The following is a 22,466-nucleotide window of genomic DNA, read 5'->3' on the forward strand; positions in this document are numbered from 1 at the left end:
CCAGTATTCAGATGCTGTCAGTCAACGGCAATATATATTTGTAATAATATCAGTTTGAAGAAATTTGTGATTGTGTTATAGGTTGACAACGTCGCATTAACTGATTGATTTCTTAATACACGCTCTTAGCCGTTATAAAACAATTAGCATATCGACATTAAAAATAGAAATATATTGTGAAGATATATATTGAAAAGGTATTTTATATTGCGAAGATATAAAGTGACGTCTATGTATCACATGTCTACTACTTGTAGTGCTGCAGCTTAATTTTTTAGGTTATTTTATGGTGTTTTTGCAATTTCACTAATTCGTTCTTAATTGTTGTAATTGCTGTCGGTTATTGAACTGCAACTACAAAACGTACATGTGAACATACCAATACAAATATTCATGTACGTGTGTGCGCATGTATAAAATATAATTTGATTTAATTTCTTGACTTGCAGTTATAAACATATATACATATACTTGTATGTTCCTTACCAACATACCTGTACAAGCGTATGGGGGCGTGTTAGCGGTTACTGGATAATTATCATTCATGAATGCCGTTATCAAAACAACTATGTACATATGCAAAACAGCATTTTGTTTGAAATACACGTACTTATTTACATGTAGGTATAAATATGTAAATATGTACATGCTTAATTTCGCTTTAATTCTCGCCATCCTCGGTGAGCTAATAAACACAACAACCGTCAATTATCAGTCCTTTGCTCGTTCGATATAATATTGTTGCTTAAAATTATGAAATAATGAATGCATATTTGCGATTATTCATCTCTCAAATGATAACTACTAATTTGATTACACATCTACTACCTGTGTACTGGCGCATCTAGCTGCAGCCTGTAAGCATCTAAATTGATCGATGAAGTTGGCGTAATCAAAAATGAGTTTAAAAGAAATTGTCATGCCGTCAATATATTTTTTATTTTATCTATAGCCGTGTACTTATGTACATACATATATTGGAGTGTAAATTGTGGTTTAGGGTTAGAAGTCGATATAACATATAATAAGCTGGTGCAAAAGAGAGTGTGCCACTAGAATTGAAACGATATGTTTTGTAGTATGACTTAACCTTGAAAAATATTCACAGCTGTTCGGCAATAATACATATTTAAAAAACAAGAAAAAACATTAACTTCGCTTGGACCGAAGCTATAATATCATACACAAATAAAAAGGTTGCGATACAAGGACCTCAGCTTGATCGTTCAGTTTGTATGGCATAGTGGTCCGTTCGAACAATTTGTTCGGAGTTTATAGCCTTGCTTTGTACAATAATCTATGATGAAATTCGGAAAGATAACTTGTCAAATAAAGAACTTTTCCATACAAGAACATGATTTTAAACGTTTGCTTTGTATGACAAGTTTATGCCATAGTGGTCCGATGTTGGCGGTTTCAACAAATGAGCAGGTTCTTGAGTTGAAGAACACATGTGTTAGAGAAAATTTAACTTCGGATTGCTTTTATATCCACCGATTTCTATCGATCTGAACCCAGGGCCTTAAAGAGGTAAACGCCGAGGAGATTGAGGTCTATTTTCCAGCAAAAGTCAAATGGAAAAACTTCAAAAATGATATGAAAAAATGAAAGTTGCAAGATAGTTATAATGGCTCTCGCAGGCGATGTGGTAGGGGGATGCCTGCTACGACTATCTCAGTGGGCACCTGCTAAGTAATTCATAAAAATCGAAGCTTTATCTAAATATAATATATCTATAAAAAACACTTGACTTTTCGCCATATTTAACGGATAAATGAAATTCGCAATATAAATATAAAAGAGGTAGGAAGTGTTTTGAATACGAAATTAATTGTCTGTCAACAGGTGTGAAGCAAATGCAACTGCGTTAACGTTTTTATTTTTTACGGATTATATAATCGTTTGTATGTATTTATGTATATATAATATATACTATCATCTAGCATGAAAAATAAAAGTGATGCGCATATCACTTAAAACCAATTTAATTATTATTATTCATATTCAACAATTATTATGCTCGGCATAAGACAGACCTAACATATACTCTGTCTGCTAGGAAAGGAAAGTATGACTCACTACAAGCATTTTCTAATACATCAACTCGACACTAGAAACTTATGCAGTTTTTTATTTAAATATAAGTATACCCAAAGTTAATGAATATACCTCCATCCTAAGCACCTATTTATGTTCACTTGCGCGTGTCTCTCTAAGAAATATGTCACTAATCAAAATATGTACGCTGCACTTACTTGTAATATAGCGTTTTTTCCAATCCTTAAAGCACTTAAAAACGTAATTTTTTGTGATCTTGTTCAGTTCCTCCATCGATGCAGTTTTTATCTTCTCAATCGTAGCGTAGCGTCGTCCTTTCATGGGCTTCTTAAGTTTTGGGAACAAAAAAAAAATATTCATGAATAAATAAACACTTTCTTGAGAAATAAAAAATTTGCGAGACTTTTTGAACAAACCTCGTATATACAGTAAGTAAATACATTCATATTGTTCACTGCAAATTATAGGTGGATCTACTGTTATGAATAGTTAATTGTTTTTTATTTGCCAACTTTTAAAGGGTGTGTGTGTGATATGAGATGCGGCTTATGTAAATAACTGTTGTGTCAAATATTCGTCGTAAAAATTTGATACAGATTATACATTGTGTGTAGGTATGTGCTTAAGAGAAGTACAGTGTTGGGCATAAAACTGAAGATGGTTCGCATAGTTTTTGTATTAAGTTTAAAGGTACATATTTCATTATTACTGTTAGTGACTCCTTTTAAACCTGTATATGAACGTATAACTTGAAACATTTAGTCTAAGATTAAATTTCGTAGTTATTTGTTTTACTGTCAAAAAGTAATCAAGACAGTAGTTACGGATTGCCGATGATGCACAAATTTCTTTTGTTAACAAAAAAGTTTTGAAGATTTTTTCCGTTTAAAAAAATACTGTTAAAATTTTTGCTAGATTTTAAACTTTTCTTTGCCCGTTCTTTTCCATTCATATTTTCATGACCGTCACTGTATATCCGCTAACAAATGTACAGTTGGATATAAGTAAATATTTAGGTACACATGTATTTGTAGTAGGTCACTGTGGCTATGTTAAGCTTTGTTCATAAAATATATTGATATTCATACATAAATTTTAAAGCAAAAACAAATATATACTTCTAGAAATACTTTAAATTAAAGGAAATGTTTTTAGAATAGATATATGTACATATATAGATATTACATTACTTCAGAGCTCGTTCATTAGATAATGCCACACATATGCCGTGAGTATTCCAAATAAAGTCGAGGGTTGGGTGAACTTCTCGAAATGTCAAAAATACGTGTATCCCGTATCATAAAGATATAAGTACGTAACTAAATTTTTACTCAAATTATCATTTCAAGGTAAGGAACCGAAATATAGATGTACATACGGAAACATCGCAGGCCCAATAAAGTACTTATATACTTGTATAATATAATATATAAGTGATGAGCGTGCCAAGCGGAGTCGATGTAGCCATGTTCGTCTGTCTGTCAGCCAGTCGATCTCTACGTCCGTCTTTTTGAAATATCGCTGATCAATTTTGCACACATCTTTCTATCTACAAGATAGATATGCATTTTTCGGCACCGCCTATATCGGACCACTATAGGATATAGCTGCCATATAATCTAAACGATCACAATCAAGTCCTTAAATGGAAAACTTTTTTACTTGACAAGATATCTTCATATGCAAGTTGATCAAAATCAAGATAAAGATCTGTTTAAAATATCTTTTTTTCTCCTTAGGTAATTCTAAGGAGTTACTTGGCTTCTCGGCTTCAAAAAATCGCCTTTTATTGTTTTATTAAATTTTATAACATCTCTCGAATATTGTCCTAAATGCTGAAGTTGATCTGAGTAATAGTTTTGGAGATACAGCCTTAAAAAGTTGCGCGCTTGAGATCAGCTATATATGTAGTAGTTTAAAACTTTAAACGCATTTTTCTCAAAACGGTGTTTTCAAAGTCGCTTGTCAAGATTTCTCGCGAACTATTCAACCGATCATAGTGAAATTTAATACAGGTCTTCAAGCTATAATCTAAAGGTCGAAGGATTTTTTACATTGCAACTATTAAAAAAATAAACATCTAAAAATGTTCACCAAAGTTTAAATTTTTTTGTAATAACCTCTGGCAAAAATACAATTTTCAATTTTTGTTTTTTTCCTTCGTCCAATACCTAGTTTTTGGTCTTAATTAAAACATATACTTCTTTTTACTTCAAATGATCTTGTAAGAAGTTCTGCTGTCAACGCGGAGGCACCTTTTTTCTGAGGACCTGCTGGAAATAAGGTCATTTATGATAATGGCTGACTTTTCAATATTTTCTTTTGAAAATTTCACAAAATTTTTTTTTAAATAACATATGTATGTTTGTATCTTTGGAATAATAAAAAGCTTAAATAAAATATTTCATTTTTTATATTAAAAAAAAATATTGAAAATAGACCGTTTTTTGTTCGAGAGCCCTTAATTCGACTTAAAGGTTGTTTATATCAAACAACTTGGCTTTCTTGAACTAACAAATTGTCTTCCGTTGGACGCAAACCGTTGACTAGTTATAGTTTCTACAAGAAATATACCGATTAAGCGTATTACAGCTTCGATGCAGGCGATGTTTACGTTTTTTTTAGAATCTATATACTAACTGTAATTTCATTTTGGCTTGCGTAGCATATTGATGCTACCAAAAAAGTATTTGCAAATCGCTGTAATCATATGTCAGTATATTCTTCTGTAATTACATATAGATTTATGTTTTTTATTTGTTTACTTATGTTTTTAATAAAATTAATTGCTGAATAATTATAATATTATACTTGTATGACTGTTTGCTGCATCAATGACTGCTGCAAAAAACTCTAATCACAATTGATGCATGTACCATTATTGCTATACCATTATTGCTACAATACTTATAATTTACGAACACACGTACATACATATGTACACACTTTTGGTGTGCACATATAATACTTCCATATGGAAACTAAGTGTTGAAGAAATGACTCAGAATTTTTGGTGTATCGAGCGTTTTTAGAATTGCTCATACTGTCTATACATATGTATGTATGTATATGTAAGTGTTTTTGTTTGTATGTGTGTATGTACATATGTATATCCGTGAGTATGCATGCACTTGTGCCTTGAGCCTGAACACAAGCCGTGTATTGTTATTAATTTGCAGATGGGCTGAGGAACACTTTGACACAATATATACATGTTTATGTGTGTGTGTGTGTGTGCTCAATATGACTATGCCAAGATGTCAAGCGTATGTTTTCGCTTGATTTTGTTTGGCTTATTAGCTCATTTCGGCTATGAAAATAGCTGTGGCTACTTGCCGCACTAAAGCAATTAAATAATAAGCCTTTCTAACTGGCGATTATCACCAACGACGCGCGTACAGTAGCACTCATTCACCACTTTTATTTTTCACATTTATTTATTTGCTTATTTACGAGCGTTATTTGTATAGTTTGGCATTCGTAAAATAGTCGTGCTTGTATGGGTGCTTGAGTTTGGGAGGCGCATATGCTCCACCACGCTTGCCGACAAGCGGCATTTCATAGTGGCTTGTGCATGGGCATGGGTATGGGCATGGGCATGGGCATGGGCGAGTGTGCAGCAGCAAATGCCACACGCTATAGCAGAGTGCAAGCGCACATATATATACACATATGTATTTACAAGCACACGCTTGGCTTATATATCGATCGCCGGCTGAGTTCTACCGCCTGCTGATTTTAAATTTGAATTGGATTCGCGCGCGCACACTCCCAACTAACAGTTCGCCAGATAACGTTCGCTGCGCACTGTTCTAGTACGTTTAGAATTCTTGAGACCTCGACGGCGGTATTGTTTTGTTACTGTTGCGTCGCATTGTGAAAAAAGTGAAAATCATATGGATACTCCAAACAGCAATGTTGAAAACAAATAATTAATAATTTTTTTTGATTACAATTAAAAAAACTGTTTAACGTTTGTTTCGTTGTGTGTACAAGTGTAAATTTTTGTCAATAAGAACTAAAATAAATTGGCAAATATTTTTGAAAGAATATGTGGCGAGTAAATATTTTTTTTATTATATATTTGTTGTGTTGAAATGTCGCCGTGAGGTAGATTTTTTTCTGCCTAAAATTATTGCAAATCCAAAAACCAAATAAAAGAAGTATTTCATAAATGCATTCAGGTAATGATCGAGGAATTAATCGAAATTTTGATTTTTGTCAAAATGGTGGCTTCTTAAAAAAAGTAATTTTTTGTGAAAAAATTTACATTCCAAAAGCTTAAAAAATCAAATTATTACCAAAAATGTTATTCTTTCGATTATTACCATGGCAAATCTAAGTAGTTGGTGTGAAAATTTCAAGTCAATCGGTTCAGCTGTTTCGTGGAACTTTTCTTACCAATTTCGAAAACAATGTTTCGAGAAAAACGAGTTTGAAATTTTGTGAGCCGATTATACTATAATAATTAATAATTAATTTTATCGAAAAAAAATTCAGAATCAACTTTATATTTTCGGAGAATATTCTCATATATACATAATATACTTGTATGTATGTACAATGTACATTCGATAAATGTACATATGTTTATTGGAAACTCCTTAATATAAATAGACAGTAATACTAAAAGAAACTAGCAATCGTAGTTATAATATCCTTTCTTATACTTGTTTTGTGTCGGGATGAAAGGGCCTCGGGCATCAAACGTTAGCCAACAGTTCGAATTTAAGGACATTCGATTGCTTGCGAAGTGCGTTTGTTCACTTGCGCTAAGTTCAGGCCGCTTTTTCTGGTCCAGTTCAAGGCTAAAAATATAAAAAATAGATAATTACAAAATTCTTAGAAATGAAAATGAAAATTTAGATTTCACCCTTTTTTATTTTTTTGATGTTAAAAGACTGTTTTACGATAAAATATATACAAATTTAATTTAATTTTATTTTTGTAAAATGACATTTTTATGAACGAATATTTAGGTATATAATATTTAAATTTAATAAATATAGTTTTGCATATTTTTAGCCTAAATTCGTTATCCAAATATGTATGTATTCTCATATTTTGAGATACCTATTGTCTTTTTTTAATGTCAACAGAGCAAGTCCGCGTGAACCGCTTAGAAACGTTTTTTTCTTTACCTTGAAGATTCTTAAAACTCGGTACAACGAAATTTTCCGAATTCTTTATTTCTGTCTATATATAAAATCATATATATGTGCATTATTCGCACTGAGGAAATCATAGTGAATTCAAAATCAACTCCAAAAGTTTCGAAAAATATATTTAAAATATTTCTAAATAGGTACATAAATAGAAGTGTTTGTCAATATTTTTCAAAACTTACAAATAAATTTTCACCCTTTGGCAACTCCATTTCATTATAAACAAATGTCTCAAAATATCAAAGCATTACTAAATAAAAAGTGTAAATTTATAAATATTTACTTTATACAATGTTTAAGTGTTTCAATGTAGTGATCACGCATATTTCGCTTTTAATTGAGTGCCTCAAGTGCTCCGTTTTATGTGTGACAAACAAGCGTAGAGTCTGTGGAGTCTATGTGTGTCAAATTACGATAATAAAACTGATGTAATCTGAGTTTCTAAATTGTGATGTTTGTATTCAAATATAGTAATTAATAATTTTTTAAAACATTTTTTGAAGTGATGAAATTTGAACTCAATCATAGTACATTTGAAAAAAAAAAAATAGCATATCAACATTAACCTCACTTAAATAGAAAACACTTGACCATGGACCATTATACGAGTATAAATTTAAAATTTGTAATTATATTAGTTTTGAAAAACAAATTACACAACTCTAATTGTTTATGTGAAAATTGCCTTAATGAGCTCCAAAATTGATGTGTCATATATTGTATAATATGTATGTATTTGATCTTAAAATTATTGATAAAAAAGATGCTTCTATAATACATTCGTTTATCTAATTTATTTAAAATCCAAACGAAAAATCAGTTAATTAGGGTATAGTTGCCTAGTGATCTTCATGAATTAATTTAATTGTTACATTTCCAACAATTAATAACCTTGTCACCTTTTGGTGCTAGGTCTTCTGAATATAAGTCCGTATTTCCTTCTGATTACGTGGACTCGAGTGTCGTGTGTACTCAATAGTTTTTCGTTTTCGTTCAATTCCAAGTTGAGTCTGTCAGCGTTAGATTACTTTCCCTCCAGTGTCAAAAATTTGGCAAAGGGTTCCAAGCGTACGTAAATCGTAAAAAAAAGGCAGGGAGTAGAAGTCAATTAATACCCAAAGGTGGAACGCATACCCTCCCTAATGCTAATTTTATGTTCAGGAGTGTATTATAGTTATTTCTATATTTAATATTATTATTGAAAGGTGTTAAACAAACTGGTCACAGAGGAAGTGGTCTTAGTTTTCCATAAACAAATGTTTTTTTATGGAAGAGGAAGAAAAAAAAAAGTGAAAAACTCTACCACTAGTTACCTTTATAGATATAAAATCAATAAATAAGTCCATATATATTTATATATGTACAAAAGTGCGTGCAAACGCATATCAAGTTCGCCGATAATTGAATTGTTTGAATAAATATTATTATTGATTGTTGGTTTTAAAACAGCAAAATGCGATATCCACAGGAAGGAGTTTTTTGTTTTATGGAAATCTTATCAGCTATTGTGAGATATACATATAACGTATGTACATACACATATGTATTTATTTTCATTTGATATTTCTTAATTTTTTTACATTTTCTGATTGGCTATATGAGTGTTTTGTAAAGCTGAAGGCTGAAAAGTTAATTGAACTTCTGATAAGAGCCGACCAAAGCGTGTAATAAGCCAGTAAGCTACAATGTAGCTGTAACTAAGTATGTGTACGAGTACATATGTTTTTGTGACCATAGTTGACATTTGTTTAGACTCTTATTGATATGTAAAACGCCAGTGGCGAAGTGACGTGCGACTTAACAAGTTCAGTAATACGCTTTGAGGGATTTTAGCAAAATTATGCAAAAGAAATAAAATAATAATAAATAATAAAATAAAATATTAAGAAAAAAAAAAATTAAATATGAAAAATTTTATATTTAATAAAATTAATTTTATATATAATATAAGCTACTAAAAATGTGATGTTATGTGCAATATAAAATAAAATGTTAATAAATAAAAATAAAAATAAAATAAATTACAGTGAAATGAAAAAAAAAATTGTTAATTAAAGTATAAAACATTCTTAAATGAAACAAACAATTATGACTAAAAAATATATATTTTTTTAATTTATAAAGCTTTTAAAAAAATTGTGTTATCATTTACAAAGAAACAACTAAATAATTAAATTAGAAAATAATATAATTAAAAAAAAAATTATAAACTAAGATAAAATAAAAAAAATATATAATAATAAAACACAGTAAAAATAAAATAAACAAAATGAAATTAAATATAAAGAAAATAAAATAAAATAAAAAAATATATAAAGAAAAGTAAACTACAATTAAATCAAATAAAATCTAAATAAATTAAAATATAAAACTTTTTAAATAAAACAAACATTTATAATTGATAAAATTATTTTATAAATATATAAAAGTACTCAAAAAATTGTGTTGACATTTACAAAAAAAATACATATTTTTCAATAAAATTTAAAAAAAATCGAATGAAATGTAATAAAAAACAAAAACAAATAAATTAAAATATAATATTATTGTAATTAATACCATTAAATGAAACGAAAATTTAAAATTAAGAAATTAATTATATACATACACGTATATACATAGAAATATAATTATTAGAAAATTGTGTAGTCATTCCCAAACAAAAAAAAATATTTCCTATTTCATAACTTGGTATGAATACGTATTTTTTGGCATAAAAACAAATATTTATAAAAATTATCCGGGCTTTTCAAAACGCACCTACCAACTTATTTAACTCACATGTACTTCCCTATCTTAGTGTGTAGTCAAAAAAACACTGCTAATTAAAACTATTTAGATGTAAAAACACCCTGTGTAATTACTCGCCTCGTAATCTAAAATAAATATGGAAATAGTGTTATGAATATGTATTATCGTCGCCCGTTTTACTTATGCATAAACATATATTTTTTCCTAGTATTAATAACAATTATAGTTACGCACCATTTATTTATTAACGCTAGGAAACGAGTGTAAATCGAACAATTTATTTACATACATACATGTTTTGTAAGTGGTGGTAAAGTGATAAAAACTAGTAGAGTGGAAAAAAAGGGTACAAGTGCAAGTTGCCTCATACCACAAAAAACAACAATAATAACTTTAATAAAAATAGCAAAGAATATTGCTTACATAAAGTTAATAATATCTGCCAAAAAGCACCGCGCATTGTGATAACAACAGCGAAGGCTGTCCGCCGATAAGCGCTTTTATTTCGTTGTTTGTTGTTGTACTGTGATATCGCGCGTAAATTGCTGCCTGTCGCTATAGCGTCCATCAAAGCTTAAGCTGGTTCAAGAAGTGCATTGCTGCTGCTTTTGCCTCGGATTCGTTGGAACGCTGAAGCTGTGCGTTGCCGTCTGCTATATATTCTACGGTATATGAATAGAACCGGGAATTTCTGCTGTATCAACTTTTTTAGTACTTTCCCTCCTCACATCGCATAAAACATTGAAAATGGGATTCCTTTCGAAGGCGGCGTACATTGTGTGGGCTGTGTAAGTGTTATTAAAAAAAATAATTAATGTATTTATTATATAATATATACAGACAGATTGACTTACCAAATATGTATGTATATATTTATTTTAAAAGCTTTTTTATAAAAGTAGCAGATCCAAAACCTGATGCTTAAATAAATATAATATAGTTATTCGTATAATATTTTTATCTTCGAATTATTTCAATTTTAATGTTAAATTTGAATTATCTCTTTTCTATAGTTGGCAGCTCGAATACAAAATATGTTTAAATTTAAGACCTTCCGAGACTTTCCACATCAGTTTTTTTGCTATATGAGTAATGCCAGCTAGTGCCAGATTTTTCGAGACAATAAGTTCTGCAGGATTATCCAATTCGAAACGATCACGGCTGTTTTCGTATTTATCAAATGTTTAAGATCTGGTGGAGGGTATACTAAGCTGTCTTAAATTATCGTACAGCGTTCTTTGACCAGATTTCTTAAAGCTTTATAAAACGTCATGGTCATTTTATAAAACGTCATGGTCACGAAATTTTCTTTAGGAGCACAATTTATTAGTAACTGAAATTATGTGACTGCCTTAAATAACATTTTTAAATTTCCACTGTTTTGCCTGGTCGATTCTTGGCTTTATTTGTCTTATCCTATTAAATAGTTCTGGTTTATTTCACTCTAATAGGTGGTTTTGAAAAAAATCAAAGCATCGGCAACTCGAAAAATATATTAAAAATATAAAATATAAAATGTATTAATATATTTTTAAAACTTTAAAACATTTGCTACAGATTTTTGTTAATACTCAAAAATCCCCTTATTTAAGCTATTACACTAGATTAAGGGGCACATAATAGCACAAGTTAGTACTATTTAAAGTACTATTACAATATTTATTGAATTATAATATTATATTTGAAATTTATTATTTTGATGATTTATTATATTGATGAAATAATATGGTTAATTTTTCAAATAATTCATCAGTCATTAGTTAATCTCTGTGTGCCTATTTTCCATTGAGCAAATATCTTTTAATGTTGACAGAGCTTCGATTTTTCTATCCGATGATCTTCAAAAAATTCGAAATACGTTTCCATTGATTTTATAACATTACTACCATTTACAGAAACTAAACAATTTTTAAGAAATGTTAAAGAATTGCCTACGTTTTTATTAATATAAAAATTTAAATAGAATTTTCAGCAACTGCGAATAGCCCCAAATTAAAATTAATTGCATTTGATTAAAATAAATGTAATAAATGACTTATATGTATACACAAGTACGTATGTATGCATATGCTATGTTTGCAAATTCTTAAATCACCTGCGTTCAAAAAAAAAAAAAAATCGAAAATAAAGTAAATTATATGAAATTATAAACGATCACACTTTTACTTGACCTTCAGCTTCAGAACATTCTGGTAGGTAGTATTCTAAATTATGTTTGATGTGATGCAATTTGCGCCTTTTGCGTTTAGCACTGCCATAAAAACTACCTGGCAAAGAAATATACAAACGTACAAACAAAAATATCAATATTATAGATTTGTAGTTAAAAAACGGAAATAATTATAATAAATACTTTCAATTCAAATCAAATTAGACACCAAAGGGGCGAAAAACTTAAAGCGCGCTAATTTGTTATTGTTTTTGTGCTGGCCAAAAAATTTTCATAAACCAATTAAGTGAGCTATAACTATAACTGGTCACTTAGTCAGCAGCGGCATCAGTTACCCGCATACAAACAGACATACAAACGCTCGTGAGGCTCGTGCTCACTGAAATTCCGCTACCGTTGCGGTTTGTATGTTTGTTTGTATGTATGAGTACTTCGGTATGGTTTATATCTCTACATGATCTTGTGCAGGTGTTTAAATATTAACTATAACTGTGACAATACTAATTTAGAACTAAAAATAATTTGAAAAATTTAATTGTAATTTATTTATTTGAATTCGTGTTGATTATTGTAACTTTTCCGTAAAACTTTTCCTTTGAAAACAATAACGATTCAGTATATTTTGTATTTTTGTTAGCGTTAATTTGTCAAAACCTTCTTTAGTATTCAAACAAAGGATGATGTCAGTACGATCCCGAATTTGGCGTTTGCCGTTATAAATCACAAAATTTAAAATATACTCGATTTTTAGTACGCTTAAGGTTCAGTATCATACAAAACATCTTAAAATTAATAAAAATAAATAAAAAAGTTTCTATACAACAACTTAATTTTGATCGTTCAATTTGTATGGCAGCTTTATGCGAAGATTGTAGCGTTGCCTTGAGGTTATTCTATACCAAATTTTGTGAAAATATCCTGTTAAATAAAAACATTTTCCATACAGGGATTTTATTTTGATCGCTCATCTTATATGGCAGCTATATGCTGTACTAGTCCGATAATCCCGGTTCCAAAAAATGATCAGCAGGTCTTACAAATAGATATGGCTAAGTCGACTCAGCTCGCCACACTGATCATTTATATATACATATATTTTATAGGGTCTCCGACATTTCCTTCTGGGTTTTACAAACTTTGTGGCAAACTTAGTATACCCTATCTATGTTATCATAAGAAAAGTACAAATTTAACAGGTCCACTTAACGGCACACGCCTACTTAATGGCATATTTCAGCATCACTGAATAGCGGTAAATATCTAAAATATGTTTAAAAAGCCACCTTTTAGGAGCAAGGAAAATAATATTACATAAACTCGTATTTTCTCAAACATTATATCATGTGCTAGCCACGCTCACTTTTACAATAAGTTAATCTCTCAAACCAAGCCTATTTACTAAATCATTTAGAAATTATGGGAGGCTATACCTACTTTATATATAATATTCGTACAACTTCATTTGGATGTCGTGAGCGTTGTTGTTTTTTTTTTTTTTGAAGAGAACCACATATTGCGTCAAAACTTATCACTTGCAGTACCACTGATATGTTGAGCTATTTTTTCTAAAAGTGGGAGATTCTACCCTCATTTGGTTAATTTTTAAAGGTATATTTGAGCAATTGTGAGCTTTTCCAATTAAATGTAGATGAGAATTTGTCTTTTAGTACAGTATGATTTTGAACCAAAAATGGAAAATCTTTCCATATATTTCCCCAGGCTCCATAGAACTAACATATTGCCGTCTTTATATGATTTTATTGTCATTGTTGTAGCTTCTTGTATTCTTTAATAATTTTGGGGAATTTTGCTGAGTTGATATTCTTAACCAGATTAATGAGAAAGTTCGGGTCCATTACGGTTGCTAAGCTTCGATTGTTAGGGGGAACGGACATTGTATCGTATATATTTATGTGCCGGTATTTGATATATCACAATAATATTAGGTGATAATAATATGGTCAGTATTTTTTCTTATGCCCCATATCCCTCATATGGGTTAGCGTGCTTGACTGTAATGTAAATATTTTGGATATGAAGAATATAATAATTTGAATAAAACTAATCACACATATTACTTTTATTAATTACTTTTTTTGGAATCAAAATCAGCGCAGATTTGGCTCATTACCAATATGCATTTTTATACTCTCGCAACCTGTTGCTACAGAGTATAATAGTTTTGTTCACCTAACGGTTGTTTGTATCACCTAAAATTAATCGAGTTAGATATAGGGTTATATATATATAAATGATCAGGATGAAGAGACGAGTTGAAATCCGGGTGACTGTCTGTCCGTCCGTCCGTCTGTCCGTCCGTCTGTCCGTCTGTCCGTCCGTCTGTCCGTCTGTCCGTCCGTCCGTGCAAGCTCTAACTTGAGTAAAAATTGAGATATCTTTATGAAACTTGGTAGACATGTTTCATGGTACCGTGAGACGGTTGGTATTGCAGATGGGCGTAATCGGACCACTGCCACGCCCACAAAACGCCATTAATCAAAAACAAATAACTTGCCATAACTAAGCTCCGCAATAAGATACAAGACTGTTATTTGGTACACAGGATCACATTAGGGAGGGGCATCTGCAGTTAAAATTTTTTTTTTTAAAAGTGGGCGTGGTCCCGCCTCTAATAGGTTTAATGTGCATATCTCCTAAACCGCTAATGCTATAATAACAAAATTCACTGGAAGCAAATGTTTTTAGCACTTCTATTGACGGTGTGAAAATAGTTGAAATCGGGTGGCAACTCCGCCCACTCCCCATATAACGGTACTGTTAAAAACTACTAAAAGCGCGATAAATCAAGCACTAAACACGCCAGAGACATTAAATTTTATCTCTGAGATGGTATAAGATGACTTTATAGGAACCGCGTTCAAAATTAGACAGTGGGCGTGGCACAGCCCACTTTTAGGTGAAAACCCATATCTTGAGATCTGCTTAACCGATTTCAACCAAATTCGGTGCATAACGTTCTTTTCATGTTTCTATGTCATAGTGCGAAAATGGGCGAAATCGGATTACAACCACGCCTATTTTCCATATGACACCATTTTAAATACCACTTGATTCTTTCACTTTCCACTATGCAAATCAAGCAACAATGATTATATCGGCGTAAAACTTTGCGTGAATAATACGTTTAAAGTATGCCACCTTGTGACCAAAAATTTTCTAAATCGAACCAAAACTGTTCAAGCCCCTAAGTACTAAATATGTGGACCCCAGTGCCTATAGTTGACCTTCTACCGAAAATATCAGTCAATCCACAAAGAAATCTCAAACGAGTATACCATTTGACTTTGCGAGAGTATAAAATGTTCGGTTACATCCGAACTTAGCCCTTCCTTACTTGTTTGTTTTTATAATGAATCATGCCTAGTATTGGAACTAACGCCTTCCTTTCTTGTTAATATGTATATTTATTATTTTTTTACAACACCAATTTTCTAAAACAAGAATTCGCTTGTATTTTGAAACCTATTGGATCACTAGACCATTTGATCGCCACTTATCGCCGGCAATTTATTAAGAAAGAATAATTGATGCGTTCAATTAACTGACTCAAAACAAACGCGAAAATGACTCGTAGCATAGCAAAACAAAACCGCAAATCGAAAACAAAACGAAAACATAAATAAATGAAAGTGAAAAAAACCACGAAAATTGACTTCTCCAAAAACACACATACTCGCGCTCTTCAGACGCTAGCGACGCGGTGGCGGTGAGCGGAGTTTAAAATGCAATTATTTCATTAAGACTTATTTCGATCGCAATTAACTCGTTGGTGAAGAGTCATGTGCATGACATTTTCAATATGAAACTTTTCCGAAATTTTTGTTTTTGTAAATATGACAAAGATATGTATGGTATGGTTGAATAGTTTAATAGAAGTTATTTCAGTAGTGCGCTGCGTGCGTGGATGAGTGTGCCACCAGCTCTTGGGGCTGGCGATGATGACATTTGCACCACTCCTAACTCGAATGGTTTGTGAATATTCATGTTTGTATGTATGCTTGCCATTTGATATGTGTGCGCACCGATGGCTCATGCACAGTTGTGTCTGATGGCTGAGCATTTGTCGTGACCGCTGAGTGACGGACTGCCGGCAGATGGTGTGCTTTTTTTCCAGCCTTACATGCGATGGTGTAATTCGAACGGTATATTTGTGCTCGAGTTAGAAATTTCAATGTCTCATTTGTTTACCTTTTTCACCCGCACATGTTTGTACGTGTGTAGACATGTGTGTGTAATCTAAATAATTTCGTGTAAATTTGAAGCTCGCGTAAATTAATATAGCTTTTTATTTACTCTGTTTTGTTTTTGGGTTTGTTGTTGCTAATTTGGTAGACTGTCGAATTTTGCCTATCCATTTGTTGCAATTACTGTAGTTCAAGGGCAATTAATGCAAATTAATTTTTTCGTTCACCTGCCATTATAGCTGCGCTAAATGAAAATATTGTTGGTGCGGCAATTTAATTATTATATTATACATACACATGTACATACATACATCTATACAATTTAATTTGGTTAACTTGGACAAACAAGTGCGGTGTTTAGCAGGGATGTGAATTACATGCATATGTCGCCACTAGCTGCCAAAAATGGTAGGAGAAATAGTACCAAAACATCGTAACAGAATTATTGTGGGATTTATTTTTTATACGAACTATGCGGTGAACTTGGAAGTTTATACTAATCGATCCATCAGAAACTATTTTAGTCTAACAAAATCCATTTCTGGAATTCCGACTATGGATTTCATTATTTCCGAAATCGGCTTAAATACTACGAAATCCCGTTAAATGACGACTTCTACACCATCTAATCAAATTTGACTCGGACGGTGAGACCCAATTTTACACAAACATAAAAACGGGTTATTATGGACTAATTCGGGTAAATTTTTATCAAATAGTAGCCTGCAAATACTTCTCCTTGATCAGTCGTCGTGCCTATAAATAACTAGATACTATTTTGCATAGCAGGTAATATCTTAATCTTTCTCGTTCGACTAATACATAATATCGACTGTCGGCATAATCGGAACCTGGTTTGTACGAAAGGTAACGTTATATTTCGCGACGCCTAAAAAATTGAAATCTTCATCACGACGTGATCGATTTGATCTTTAGTCTCCGATCGGGTTAAGGTCACTTTACTTGATGTACTTATTTGAAACTTGGTGCTACAAAAAACCTATTAAGATCGATACGCTTCAATTCAATCCGTCTACAGAAGTTTTTTCGTAAGGTTCAACTTTTCTGGTTGTTCTCAGATTCCAGAATTGTATTCAAAAAGGTTACTGTCTGGTGTAGTTTGTAGGTTCTCGAATGCATTGAAGATCCATGCTCTCATCAAACGCTTATATCAAAGTGTTAAATGGTTCAAGTCGGATCGTACAAAAAGCCAAACATATATCCTTAACAAGCATATCTTTATTACGATGACCTATTCGTGATTGCATGATTTTCAGAAAAGTTGATGTAATTTCCTTCGTTAATCTACTTTTTGTGTGGGTGCGTCAAATCATTAAATGATCTGCCTGACGAACTAAGTCGATTAATGTTCGTCTGTCTGTATACCATATACGCGAACTAGTCGCCCTGTTTTTGAGATATCAAACTGAAATTTGGTACACGTAATTTTCTTCTCTGGAAGTTACTCATTTGTCGGATCCGCCGCTATCGGACCACTATAGGATATAGTTGTCATACAAACTGATCGATCAAACTCAGGTCCTTAAATGGACAACTTTTTTATTTAATAGGGTATCTTCACGACATTATTCACAGATTACTGCCAGAGGCAGCGCTACAATCTCCGGACAAATTGTTCAGATCAAACTCAAGATAAAGATCGTTTATACTCTTTAATGCTATAAAAAAATGCAAATGTGAAGAGTATTGTAGCTTCGGTGCAGCCGAAGTTAACGTTTCTCCTTGTTATGTGCATTATTAGTCTATGTAATTGAGGTTATTAAAAATAGCTTTTGTTTTTAAGTGGCTGCGTATGATAGCATCAAGCACTGATTCCCCATTAATTTCGGTATGAAACTTGTGAATAATTGATATGCTGCCGACTTAAAATTTAATCTTATTAAATAATGCACGAGGCAATGATATAAACAAATGACCGACTACCCACTGGAGACTTATGAACTATGAACATTTACAATGCAGCATAATTTGTAGTTTTGAATAATTGAAGAACGGCGCTTTAATAATGACATATGTGATTGCGCATTGAATATTGCTTCATTAACGTGTTGCTTGTGTATACGCAGCAGTTCATCAGCGCAAAATAATGTGGCATTAACTAACTGTAATTCTCCCAGGGAAGTGGCAACAGTGTTTTTTAAAATGATATATTTTCACAATTCAAAGTTTCCAAACAATTGGCAACGTTTTCAATTCTTTTTTGTATAAATCGGCTCATCGAGCGTGTAACCAGAGTTCTTTAAAATCTAAAATGTACACTTATTCGTAAGAAAATTGTAATAAACCCTGATTTAGAAAAAATTCCAGTCTCTCACAATCTTTCATTTGCTTTCTTTGCAGCCTGTTCGAACAGGAGATTATGAGCTATGTTCCTATTGAAGAACGCAGTCCACAGGGTTCGCCAGTGCTCAACTCTCGCATGCCACAGCGCGCACCGCCACCATTCCGACGGGATTTCGAAGCAAAATTGCGTGGCTTCTACCGCAAATTGGAGTCGAAAGGCTACGGACAGGGTCCGCACAAACTAAAGTACGAGCCCCAACTTGAAAAACATTATTATTTTATTTTAATATATTTCGATAATTTTCCGCAGATTACACATTCGACGCACACATCTGCTAGAAGATGCCTTCCGGCGCATAATGTCGGCCAACAAGAAAGATCTGCAGCGTGGTCGTCTCGCTGTGCTCTGGGATACTGAAGAAGGCTTGGACTATGGCGGTCCATCAAGGTAATTGACACACCTCATAATTAAAAAAATGTGGTCTGATTTAAATTTCAACTTCAATTTTTTTTTTTTTTGTTTTTACAGAGAATTCTTCTTTCTGCTTTCACGCGAGCTCTTCAACCCCTACTATGGACTGTTTGAGTACTCAGCCAACGACACATACACTGTGCAAGTCTCACCACTGTCAGCATTTGTGGACAATTGCCACGATTGGTTCCGGTTCGGCGGTCGTGTGCTGGGCTTGGCGCTCGTACATCAATACCTATTGGATGCCTTCTTTACACGCCCATTTTACAAGGCGTTGTTGCGTTTGCCCGTCGCGCTGAGTGATCTGGAATCGCTGGATAATGAGTTTCATCAATCGCTACAATGGATACGCGACAATGACATCGGCACCGGCATTGATCTTGGTCTAACATTTTGCGTTACCGAAGAGCTATTGGGACATGTGGTCGAGCGTGAATTGAAGCCGGGTGGTAAGAATATAATTGTAAATGAGAAAAACAAGAAAGAATATTTGGAACGCATGATTAAGTGGCGTTTGGAGCGTGGCGTACAAGAGCAGACGGAATCGTTGGTGCGTGGCTTTTACGAGGTAGTCGATGCGCGTCTGGTTTCCGTATTCGATGCACGTGAATTGGAATTGGTTATTGCGGGTACGGCCGAGATTGATATTAATGATTGGCGTTTAAACACCGAATACCGTTCGGGTTATCATGACAACCATCAGGTGATCATTTGGTTTTGGCAAGTTATCGAGAAATTTACAAATGAACAACGTTTACGACTGCTACAATTCGTGACCGGCACCTCTAGCATACCATACGAAGGCTTCTCAGCCCTGCGCGGCTCAACTGGTCCACGACGATTTTGCATCGAGAAGTGGGGCAAGCCGAATGCCTTACCACGTGCGCACACCTGCTTCAATCGCTTAGATTTACCGCCTTATCCGACGCCCGAGTTGCTATATGAGAAACTACTGTTAGCCGTAGAAGAAACGAACACATTCGGCATAGAATAGGTATGCAAGGCGTTTGCGCATGCGTTGTTGATTGCCTAGCTCAGCGATTAGTAGTTTAGAGTCAGTCGCAAGTTCAACTTAATGAATTAAGTTAATTTATTAAAATCGTTAGTATAAACGAAAGAAAAGTGATATTTTATTAGGATTATTTATTTATTTCCGTATTTTCGCATTTACATATTTACACAAGATATATTTGTAATATTTATCGTGAATAGGTTTTCTTTTTCTATATGAACAACCGCATACAAATCGCTTATTTTTATTGTCAGTGTGTATTTACGGTATATATTTTATTGTGCAATCAAGTGTTTAAATGGCAATCATTTTAATATCTCATTTCAATTATTGTGTGAACAATTTTTTTATCGTCGAAGTGGTGCGCCTAATAAAACTTTTTAATTACCCGGCGATATTAACAAATCACGTGAAATAATAAATACAAGTTAATGAATTATGTGATTAATTATGGCATAGGCTATTCAGAAACGTAACTAAATTGTGGAATATTAAATATGTTTTGGTAGGTGCAAACTCTTTTGAGGACATATATCTTTAAATACAGACGTAATATTTTGGAAAGTACAGCCGTTTTTTAAAGGAAAATATTTCATTAGGTTAGGAGTTATATAAAGCAGTCCATTTCCCAAAAATTCACTTTTGAAACGTTACAACGACGGTAACGTATATAATATAAGGAAGGAGTGTAATTTTTGCAGAAGTTGATATTTCTTTAGTACTCCAAAGTGATGACTATGCCTGGATACTTATATTTGATCGAATTTCGTTACAAAAATTGTAGAAAAATATTTTATAAGCATACCATTTGGCGGTAAACACTAGAAATTAGCTTCTTTCTATGTAGAGTTTGGAGAATTGGAGAATAGACATATTGGGTGGTAGAACCGGTTGCCATGGGAGGATTTTAAGTATTTTCACTCGCAGGCCTTTCTTATGATTTAGATCACTCGTTTTACATAAATGAGTACTAAATAAGAAAAAATAGCCTGCATTTTAGCGCATTGATATAATGGTGAGGTTAAAGATCAGATTCAATATTTATAGAATTTCCTCTATATAATCGAAACGCCGTTGAATATTAGAAACTAACAAAGTTACTTAATTTATTTCTTACGTTACAGCGAAATTTAATTGACTTGTTTGAAATGATTGCCAAAATGCGTGCTTGATCTGCTTAAATGAGAAAAATATACAAACTAATTTTAACAGTTATACTTAAATTTGCTACAATTGATGGATTGTAGGTTGCATTCCTCATTCCAAATACAATATATAAATAATTAAAGATAGCAATTTTCTGTTCATGAAATGAAAATTAGAAAATGCGTTGGTTTATTTTTCAGGGCCTTAGAAAGATCAACGAATATGTGAAAAATACTAATTTATTGTTATGTTTGTATTATTACAACAAAATATTCTGTACTTCATATAATTTTAACACTTAGATATATATAACTATTTAATTTGAAAACTCTACCTCTTTTAACTATTAAAAACAACATTTGCTCTCTCACTGTGTGACATTAGTTTTAAGCCTAACGTAGAATATAGATTATTATTAATTATATGAAATTATTAATAAACCGTTAATGTAGCTATTCTAATATTATATGTATGTAACATATGTTAACCCGTCCATTTCTATATAAAGCTTTAGTCGATGCAAAGTCGAGTTATGACTTTATTGGAAATGCAACCAAAACCAATATAATCAATATAATAATAATAAATTGATTAATAAATACTAAATTATTAATAAAATGTTCAATAGCTACGTTTATAGTAGCGCAATACGTAAAATAGTGGCAAAAAGAAAAAGGCATTATAGATTGCTTTCAAATTCATGTGGCGAAAATAATTAAGAGACACTGTGTTTATTTTGAAGTGATATTAAAAGAAATATAACGATTACAAATCGTGCAAATAACTACAATGGAATAATTTGACTGAAATTATGCACCACAGACATGACGAGTATAAATATATAGCTATTCGAATGTTCGAAAACATAAATGCCGAAAATGCGCATGTTTTTGACAAACGTAGAATTGCGTTTTAAATATGTTTAATTAAATATCGTAGCTGTAGTTATTTGAAATAGTAAACGCTATGAAAATTTTGATAAATAATGACAAAAATGTATTTAACATTTAAATTTATTGTAAAAAACCGTTATATGCGAAGTCAATAGTATGCATAAAGCATAAATGTTTATAACGGGTAAAAAAATTTATTTTATGCGAGTTAAGTGTGCTTAAAGTTTATTGCGTACTTGTATTTGTATTTATTATAAAATTTTGAACAAAACAAAATTTTAAATTTGAAA

The 22,466-nt window shown here is 32.1% G+C and overlaps 1 protein-coding gene across 2 annotated transcripts in view; it reads left to right on the forward strand.

Moving 5' to 3' along the window:
• The window catches only part of Hecw (Hecw ubiquitin protein ligase), a 31,325-nt gene extending 9,424 nt beyond the window's left edge, over positions 1–21,901 (forward strand). The window contains exons 1-4 of one of the 2 annotated variants that reach the window (XM_036366587.2): positions 9,989–10,762; positions 18,711–18,899; positions 18,964–19,101; positions 19,183–21,901. In XM_036366587.2, coding sequence (XP_036222480.1) covers positions 10,722–10,762; positions 18,711–18,899; positions 18,964–19,101; positions 19,183–20,119 — 1,305 coding nt within the window. In that variant the 5' untranslated portion in view covers positions 9,989–10,721 and the 3' untranslated portion in view covers positions 20,120–21,901. Of the gene's footprint in view, positions 1–9,988; positions 10,763–18,710; positions 18,900–18,963; positions 19,102–19,182 lie in introns of those variants that run through there. The other variant, XM_036366586.2, reaches the window with a different exon arrangement.
• Positions 21,902–22,466: the final 565 nt, after the last annotated feature.

Source organism: Bactrocera oleae, chromosome 5, assembly GCF_042242935.1.
Source record: "Bactrocera oleae isolate idBacOlea1 chromosome 5, idBacOlea1, whole genome shotgun sequence".
Taxonomy (NCBI): domain Eukaryota; kingdom Metazoa; phylum Arthropoda; class Insecta; order Diptera; family Tephritidae; genus Bactrocera; species Bactrocera oleae.